Here is a 9,664-nt window from a genome sequence, read left to right on the forward strand (position 1 = left end):
TATGGAACTTGATTCTCTGGTATTTTTAATACTTATGTTTTTGTTATATTTCAATCTTGCTCTGTAATCTCATTCTCTATGCTCATCTGTTGTATATACAGATCCCTCAAACAACTGTCATGGATGGGCCTCAGTGCTGTCTGGTTCGTCGTTACGATGTCTTCTGGATGTCAGTCATTTTTTGTCTTCTGCATGTTCCGCTCATCCCGCCTAAACTCTCTCCCGTAATAAGGAATCTCCAAAACCGCCTGTCCGGATACCCTATCCGCTAGAACCAGCCCCTGTACCTTCGGTTTTGGAAACCTTTGTGTGAACACCCTCCCTTGAGTAAAAGATAAGGCCTTTGAACGCCAACCAGAAAAAAGCAAAACCAGCCGAAGGAAAGTAAGGTTGAGACACCGACCAGCTGACCCGCCGTATACGGTAAAGGAAAAAGGAAAAAAGGGAGGGGGGGTAGGAAATCGAGCCTAGATGAAAAGATATTCACACCAGGAAGAACAAGAGGGGTGAAACATAACCAGCCACTTCAAAGTGCCAGGCCAGTTCCATCGCCCGTCCACCGGTACAGCGCCAGGAGCTCCCTCCGGCGCTGGTGCTGCTCGCCGAGGTCCTCAGGGACGCGGCCCCGCACTTGTGCGAGAGCGCTGCGCATGACTCTACTAAAGTTACGCTGTGGCGGGGCGTTTAGCATCTCATTTAAATGCAATCTTGAGGAAAAGAGAGGGGGAACCCTACCCTGATACTCGGTGTTGAGCGTGACCACACACGCCCTCGTGAGCGCGGATGATGGTCTCGCAGGCCTTGACCACGCTGGGCGAGGCCTCGAGCTGCAGCTTGTCGGCGATGAGGAGCAGCAGGAACGAGCCCTGGAGCAGGTAGATGCCGAAGAAGAAGGGCATGAACTCGAGGCCCGGGTCATACTCGAGGATGTTGCTGATGGCCTCGGCGGCACTGACGGCGTGGCCCGTCGCTGTGATGAAGCCCTGGCTGCTGATCCAGAGGTCGTTGTCGTCGAGGAGATTGATGGGGTCCCATTTGCCCGTGAGGAGGATGTGCAGCACGTGCATGACGTGCGTGCCGTACGCCATAACGATGCGCGTCTGGATGTCGCTCTCGGTCATACGGCTCGAGCTGGTGTGCGCGCTGTGGACGCTGTGCCCTGACGGTGTGCCGGGTAGGTCGTTTGCTGTCGGAACGCCCGCTGCCTCGGCAGCCTTCTCGTCGGCGGCCTGCGCTTGCGCGTTGAGGCTGAGGTGGCGTTGTTCAAACTTTTTCAAGCTCTGCTCGTACATGTCCAAGTGGCAGGGTGATTTCGGACGTCTGGTCATCCCACTCACGAGAAGAGCGGAACCCAACGCCGAAGCGGGGGTGGTTCCTCGCGTGATTGAGGTCCACTATCTCGCCAAGAATAGTCATCAGAGGCAGGAAATAGCCGAAGATGCTGTGTCCGGTGCACACGAACGAAGGCCCACGCGCCCGGTTTTGACCCGCCTCAGGGTCTGAGGCGAGGACATTCGGGTCCGTGTAGGCGTGGAAGTTGCCGTTCTGGTAGTCGGTGTCGTCCATGGGTTGGAAGAGGCCCTCGCATTCGATGTCGAGTAGGAACAGCGGGCGATTGTAGCAGAGCGCAAGATGGCGGTCAACAATGTAGACCAGCCACCAAATACGCCGCCTCTCCTCCCGTTCTTCCTCGGTGATGACACCGGGGATGCCCATCTCCGAGCCGTTGTTTTCGTCGTCGATGTCTGCCGACCCGCCTTGGCGGCTGGCTGGTGCGTTCTGAGGCAGTTCGCGGCCCAGCTTGAGCTCGCGGGCGAGCGACCATGCGGCGTTCCACCATCGCAGACTCGCTCCCTTGTACTCACTAGCCGACACGACCGTCGCCAAGTGAATATAGGTGATCACGTCGTCAAGAGTACCGGCCGCGCCGAAAGCGCCGGATTCGCTGGTGAGGGCTTCCATGCTGATGGACCCGGGGAGAGCGACGCCAAGACCGCCCAGAGCAACGCCATCCACGATGGGGCTCGAAACGGGCGACGCCTCTTCTGAGGGCGTGTGGATTAGCGGCTTGAGGAGGCTGACGGTCAGTTCTAGAAGCTTTTGGCAGATTTTGCCACGCGCCGAGGGGACGCTGGTCAGGAAGGGGGCATCGCTTGTCTGTGCAGCAACCCACAGCATGCTTGCCAGGAGCGCCGGTTGGCACTGTCGGGGCTTGCTCTGGTGTAGGAAAGACCGCTTTCGGAAGACGAATCCCAGAACGTAGGGGGACATTGGGTGCATTTGGGCTGAGGATGAGCTTGCGAAATAGAGGTCAATGAGATCGCATGCAAGAGGAAGGGGGATGATGTTGCCGAGGTGGGGAATCAGGGGTTCCAACACGGGATAGCGGAGGTGCGAGTGGTTGTAGCCGTTTTGCGGGACATGCGAAGCGAACTGGGGCGGCGGAGATGACATGTTCATCCATCCACCGGGGGATGCGGCCTCTCCACCCATCGGATAAGCACTGAGGGGGCTGTTTGCGAGGCGGAAGCCATTGGCGGGATTGGCCGAGTAGCCGGTCGGGCTCTGTGTCTGGAGAGCATACGGCAGATCGGGATAGTTGGACATGTTGCCCTGATTGGGGCCGTGACCGTAGGGCCCGTGTGGCGGACCGCCCATCATGTGCGCGCTCATCTGGCGTTCGTATGATGGATGCACGGATCCGTATCCGTTGAGGTCCAATGCTGTCGGGCTGTCGAGGTGATCTCTGTCAAGAGCGCTGGGATGGCTCGTCATGTGTCCCGGATGGGCGCTCATATCACCCAAGGTCTCAATACTTCCTGTCCTTTGTCCCCTGAGCTGCTCCTCCGACATGTCGGTCATACTCTTGTCTGAGGCTGCTGGCTGATCTGTGTTCAACGTCAAGATTGGCTTGGTGCTGCTTGGTGTGTCGCTCCGGCTCTCCGTAGACTGGCCATTCTCGCTTGCCGTGTTCTCAGACTTTTGGCCATTCTGGGCCGGCGGCGGCAGCGGCTTGGGCGGCGGCTTGTTGCGCTAGGTCTTTTCGAGATGCCTTGCCGCGCTTCTTGCGTTCGCGATGTACTCGCAGCCCATTGAAACTCTGCTGAACGTTAGAGGTGCGACGCTTCGGAGGACGAGATCTGGTCTCACCAATGAAATAGAGAACAGAGATGATAGACGTCCCTTTTCGTCCTTAGTTGGGTTGCACTGATCACAAAGACATGCTGATCCTCCTCCGTAATCGGTCCCGCTGCCCAGGCAACTATAAAAGCGGGCCCATATGGATGTTGCCTGTGCTTTGGTTGAGGCCCAGCCCGGGCGAGGTGCGGGTTATGAACGCTGACGTGTTGTTGGAGCTGTTGGAGCGCGTAGTGGGAACCGGGAGCGAGCGAGTCGAGCCCGGCCGCGTGAAGGTGGCCAGCCGGAACATGCCCGTTGGACATCAGCGTGTTCGACGGAATGTGGTAGGGTGAGAAACGGTGGAGTGGGTTTGACAACATCTTGACTCGAGGTGGATGTGGTCGTGAAGGAAGGGTGGCGGTGTATAATTAGCTACTAGCAAGGTCGTCAAGACCGTGAATTAGAACATATGGAGACGGCCGGCTTCGAGCGAGTGCGGGCAGTTGGTTGAAGCGATGGTACGTCTGGTTCGAAGAGCGGGGACGACAGGTGAGAGCCCGTCGACGGCGATGATGGGGAGGTGGGGGATATCTATAATCGACCCGCTCCGTTGGTGAGTTGCCGGGTCCAGGATTGGAGAACGGCAGTCGGACGGACCGAAGTGAGCTTCCTTCTGGGGTAAGGTCAGTGACAGGCATGAGCATTGATGAGTTTTGCTGGGATAGCATTGACGGACACCAAAACAGTGGGCGGCGATCCGCGCGGATGTGAGTGAGGGCGGCACGGCCTGCTGCACGATGGCTGCAGCACCGGATGGTGGGGTCTGGGGGGGCGAAAAAAAAGGGGAGGGGGGCGTGCCTGGATGGACAACGGACCCACCGGCAGGGGAACACGGGAGGGAAACGAGCCTGGCCGAGCACCCAGAACGTGGAGAGCAGGGAAGATGGAATCATGAACATACCGGAGACAAATCAGAGGCGAAAACGGCTTGCCCGTCTGCGGTGTTAGACGAGGTCAGAGTCGGCCGTTTCTTAACACCTTTCCGAGCCCCTAAAACCGTAGAGCCTGAGAAACGTTTTCCTGGATGTTCCGGGCTGCCTGTCGTCGGCGAGATGCTGGTTCCTCGGTCTTCAGCCTCAGAGCGATGTGCCGTATATTGCTCGAGAGGGGCCGGAGGGGGCGAGAAGCGCCAAAAGGGCCAAGGGATACCCGTTTCGAACAAGTGAACGAACCGGTAAATTTCTGGCGCTGTTCCTGCCTCGGGGGATACTCTCTGCGAGCCTGGCGGTCGGCTTGGCGGACATGCACAGCAGGAGAGGCGCGAGAAAGCTTGGGGATGAGACTGGATGCGATTGGCGACAGGGGGAGACGGTTTTTGGTCCAGCACAATATCGAGTATCAAGTTTATATTGCGAGGGCAATATAAGTCGGCGGGACGGGAGGCGTTTATGGGGGGAGGGGAGCGTGGTGGGCGAACGCGGGGCGGGTAGCGCTGATGGGAGAGTTGACAGCGGATTTCTGGGGAAGCCGCCTTGTCAGAAAGGGCCTGCTGAGGATATATGGGCCTCTTTTTGTCCCCTCCAGCAAGCTTTCGAACACCACCATCAGACAAGGGTTGCCCCTCTGGCAGGGGTTCAGCCGATGGTCATGGTGGAGAAGCCGCAACTCCACCGGCTCTCGTAGTGGCACTGCCAGAGCCCCAGTCCCCTACCTAGCATCAACAAAGCGCCTAACCCTGACAGAATGCAGCACAGCGCTACCTCGCTACATAACTAATGACGCTTGTCTGCCCTGGAACTCGCTTTCTGATGCTGATGTGCTCTGGAGCCCCCAAAAGAGAGGTCCACTTTGAATGGTGCGCTTCATTGCGTGGTGCATGCTATGTAGTCGCACTCTTAGAAACATTGACAAATTGGGCCGGGCGATGGAGCGCGCCAGAAGCAGCGGAGAAGCCATGGCGCGTCGGTTGCTTGCGGTCGTGAACTGTGCCATCCTTGTCGATAGCCAGGGGGTGGGTGGGCTTCACAGCGAGAGGGAGCGTCAGCGGAGAGGGGGACCCCATCTCCCCATGGGATCAGTCATGGTACCGGCGGGGTGCTTGTCACCGCTGGAGCGCAGAAAGCTGGGGTTGGGGCATCGGCGCCAAACCGGATCAGCTGGGCATCCCTCAGTCGCCCATCAACTCCTGCATCGGGACAATTGCTGGGGCAGTCGAGGCGATGGAGTTGCACCGTTGTGCATGTCGAGCCCATGTCAAGCCCATCGAGCCCATGTAGCCCATGTCGACCATGACGGACCCCCTGTCGCTTCGGCTTGCCGTTGGTCTCCTGTTTCTGGGCAGATGGAACCCGCAACGCAGATGGCCGCGACCATTCCGATCCGCCGTGCTATAAGACGCCTGTTATTCCTTTGGAGTGGTGCATGTGCCTGCTGGGATGCGTCTGGGGACGGAAGCACGAAGCGAAGCTCCATGTTTGTTGGAGCATGGAGCATTGCCGAGTGCCTCGGGGGTTGGGGTGGCAGGGTGGTCGACAACTATCCCAAAAAAGGCCTGCTCGAGGGCGATCTTTGGAGGAGATGGGTTGAGGTTTCAGTCCCACATTCTTCCATTGTCTGATCGAACATTGTTGCCGGCCTATCGGCGTGCTTCAAGTCTTGAGCAGTGCTGCCGGCTACCTAACTAGTTCGTCGCTTCGAGTATTTCAGAACCGGTCATGTTGACGGAGAGCGGGCGGCAGATGGCGGCAGGGGCACGATGTGTGTGGGTTCCTGCCAAGCCGGTCCCTCTTTGGGTAGTGGGGGGGTTTGCATCGAATTTTTTTTTGCATCATCAACACTGCGGAGTCAACGTGGAAGGCGCTCTCAGCTTCCCCAATTTTCCAATTCAGCCTTTCAAGTGTCACGCGCTGCAAAAGACCACAATAACGCAGGTATTATTTGGGAAAGGAAAACACGACTTGATCAGACCGATTGACCACGTCAAGCCACAACAGTTCATCGGAACTTCCGCTAGTTCCCAAAGGCAGAAGGGGCAGGAGCACCTGCCTGACCCAGTCCAGTCACGAGGAAATCCCGGCGGCGATTCGCCCCCGCAATCTCCATTGCATTAGCAACCAGCAAATCCAGTTGACTGGCAGAGCGAACCACATGACATGGTGACTGACTGCGGCTTCAATTCAGCTCGAGTCTTTCCACCGCCAATACATCGGTCTGTACAAATCAATTTACAAACCCCTTAAGCTTGTACTCGGTGGCTTGACTTTTAGTTTGGTTCGCGCACGGCAGGCCAATATCGAGGCGCCTTATGTCGTCAAATATCGGCCGAGAAAGCGGCGAAGAGGGTGGTGAACAACGGAAGAATTGGCCCTACATCCTATTCAGTGCTGAGAGTTGACGAGGTCTGACTTGAAACAAATACGACTTCCTGAACCAATCACGCAGGGATATGATACTGTGCGGCTGCATCTGCAACTCAGCCTAGCACAATGCAGTGTCATCTGTCAACACGGTGGCTATCCTCCGATGCAAGCTCGGCTTTCCAATCGGGACTTGTTTTGCAATCGAACCAACCTCGACTCTTCCAGCTCACTCAAAGGGCGGCGAATCCGCGAGCTAAGAACCACCGGCAGCGCCGCGAGACCAGTTCACAAGCGACTCAATGTAGCCGACTAGCCTCCGACTCCGGGCTCGTTTCCTACTAACAAGCGCTAGCATGGACTCCTTTCCGCCCGAGGAACGCCAACCCGAATGAGTACCCCACAACCTTTTTCGTTGGTCTGTTTCTGTTTGCCAAACTATAAGCTCTCCAACTTCCGCTTCCCTCCAACCCAATTCCATGGTTCCTGGGCTGCTATTGTCTGCGGTCGTGATTGGGGACCTCCGGCTTCCTGGAAGTTGCAGTTGCTGCCACACTGAGCACTGTGGCTACCATGAATGGCTGGTACCGGCGGAACAAACGGCGCGGGAACCCTCCTCCACGAGTGCCGCTCAGGGTGACACGAATCCAGCCTGGGTCCCGGTCCACACCCCCCACTCCCCAGCTTGGGATATCCTAGGCTTTGCCTCACCGCTTGGTGTGCGGGCAGTCGACAAGCTACTGTCACCGCTCAAGGCTCGGTCATCCTGAGGGGGACTTTCCAGCAGTTTCAGACACGATATCGGCGGCTCAGCTATCATCGCTTGGGTCGAACAAGACAGACGTCGTTTTGTCTGCGAAGCCATCTCGGCGCCACCAGATCTTCTCGGCATCTTGGCGGAACTGGGGTTACCGCCACCTGGCCGTCGTAGCGTGATCCCTCAACGGCCGACGGTCCGAAACTCCACATGCAAGCAAGATCGAGCACACCCGTTGAGGGTGCCAGTGTGCCTCTGATTCGCTAGGTTCCCTGTCCGTCCCACGCACAACCCTTGATGGCCCACGGACACATGACCAATCAACGCAGTCACCGAGGACCCATAACTGGAGTCGTGCCCCGAAACCCCGTCCGCCTTTGGGCTGACCTGGGCGTGGAAATTGCCGCGGCTCTCTCCCCGACCTCTCGCTTGTTAGTCAACTTGGATCACATAAGCTTTTGGTAGCTCTGGACAAACATGCACATCAACAAGAATGGAGGCTCATCGGCATCCACAGATCACCACCCTCGCAGTGGTGGTGTTGCCTTGATTGTACAGCAGAGCGTTGCTTCGACGCCTGGACAAGAGAGACCGACGCCGGTCCGTGACAACATGCCTCATAACCCCCCGCCACCAAAGGATTCTAGTGTGCCGATCGCGTTCCCCATGAGCCTTGTTCATCAGCTCAGCTGCAAGCGTACACATCCGTTCCTCCGTGTCTTCCATCTGGCAGGGATATGCGTTCCGTCACCTTTCCAGAAGGTTTCGATCATTGTTCGGCACCAGGGTTCCCGCCCGATGAAACTCCAGCGAGCGCACTGTTTCCCGACCTAGCCTAGAAGAGGAAATGATGCGACGAGCGAACAGTGGCTTTTCGACTTGCGAAGCTTCTGCGGGCGCGAGCAATTGGTCGACAAGGAACCATCGGCAGCTGCCGACCAAAACTCTCCGCTCTACCTTTGCCCCACTGCCCAGCTCCGACATCAGCAAGACTGGCATCTGCCAATCCGCGCGCAGAGAGAAACCTGCCGTTCCCCCCAACCACATGGGGCCAATATGGCATTGTATATTGCCTGCCAAACCTCAGGGTGCCTTTGGGGCGAAACCTGCATCGAAGTCCCTGTCTCCCTGGGCGTAACTGAGTTTCTCGATCCAGGGGGCAATATATTAATTCCTAAAACACCCCGCAGTATTCTCCGGGATGGGGACCGCTTTTCCACCGTCACCCCAGCGCCAACAAACCTGCCCCACACGAACCCAGGAAACCACAGAGTCGAACTCGGGATGCCGGACGAGGGTCATTTGCACCAAAGGCTCACCTTCCTTTCATGGTGAACAGATGCTCCCCGCAACTAACGCACCCCATGCCAAGACCCCGGCATTGCTTGCTTTCAACGGCATCGTGGGCTTTGACCTTCAAACCCGCTCCACCTTGCGGGCGAATCTTCGGGGAGGCCGAGAGTTGGTGATGATTAGCTTCGGCCATGTCGACGCTAACAACTCTCTTCCAATTGTGCAGATCTCAGGGACAATCGCGCAACGCCCTCTGCGGCTCCTCATGGTTCCGGGGTTACTGTTTTGGCCAGTTGGGTCTGGGGTGGGAGCCGCAGATGACGATCATTCCACGGCGCGGAACTCACAAGTGTCCCTGACCTGCAGCTGTCAAGCAGGTACTGGTGCGGTGTGATGGGAACCTGGTCAACAGTCAACAACAGATGCAACCTCATAAAGAAAGACACACCGTGGCAGCACCCGCAGCATCATCTATCTCCAACGGGCAAGGATCTGCCCGTTCTTGACAATAACGGTTGTACCATGAAGTTGTTAAACGAGTTGCCAATGGGGATGGTTGGGGCCAGCGCCCTCCGAGTCCCGTGGTGATCATGTCGGGGGAACGGAGGGGCGCTCTGGGCTGTGCAGGTTGGGACCACGTGCTCGGGGGGGGAGGTGGAGGAATGGGGGGGGGGGGGGGTGGTTGTCCTAGCCATCCCCTGACTGATTCCGACTTCTTTTAAGGGTCGTTGATGGTAATCTTTGCAGTTCATGTTATCTAGTGGAAATGGTTCGGCTTCGTATCGTTTACGCAGCATCCGTCCCGGTCCAGCCTTACTATCCTCTTGGCGTGCGACCTTGTATGGCCTCGTAATCATATGTACGAGATTCTTGCTCCTCTTATGTCTTCGGGAAATGCGCTTGGGAGGGAGATCACTAATAGTCATTGCGATACGTGATACACGGCTGTTTCATCTCCGACCTGAGCGATCTGATTGCAGCTCATAAACTTTTAAGGTCTTTTCTCGGCGAAGGATCAGTAAACTCAACTCTTCGCGCATCAAAATCAGATTGGTTAAAGGGAGGACTCGGTCTTCCCGCAGGCTACGGCTTTTCCTCTGTTCGTTGAGAAAGCGTTCGATATTCGGGCCCTATCTTT

General features: G+C 57.1%; 2 protein-coding genes across 2 annotated transcripts; one reads left to right on the top strand and one right to left on the bottom strand.

Annotated features, from left to right (window-relative positions):
* Positions 1-526: 526 nt before the first annotated feature.
* CHGG_03981 (uncharacterized protein) lies at positions 527-2,853 on the bottom strand (the record flags this gene model as incomplete). The annotated part of the gene is made up of 3 exons (XM_001223194.1): positions 527-670; positions 768-1,229; positions 1,291-2,853. The coding sequence occupies 3 exons, from the start codon at positions 2,851-2,853 to the stop codon at positions 527-529; spliced, it is 2,169 nt and encodes a 722-aa protein (XP_001223195.1).
* Positions 2,854-4,767: 1,914 nt separating this feature from the next.
* On the top strand, positions 4,768-5,737 carry CHGG_03982 (uncharacterized protein; the record flags this gene model as incomplete). The annotated part of the gene is made up of 2 exons (XM_001223195.1): positions 4,768-4,799; positions 5,008-5,737. 2 exons carry the CDS (start codon positions 4,768-4,770, stop codon positions 5,735-5,737), a joined length of 762 nt encoding a protein of 253 aa, XP_001223196.1.
* Positions 5,738-9,664: the final 3,927 nt, after the last annotated feature.

Source organism: Chaetomium globosum, genomic scaffold, assembly GCF_000143365.1.
Source record: "Chaetomium globosum CBS 148.51 scaffold_4 genomic scaffold, whole genome shotgun sequence".
Lineage (NCBI taxonomy): Eukaryota > Fungi > Ascomycota > Sordariomycetes > Sordariales > Chaetomiaceae > Chaetomium > Chaetomium globosum.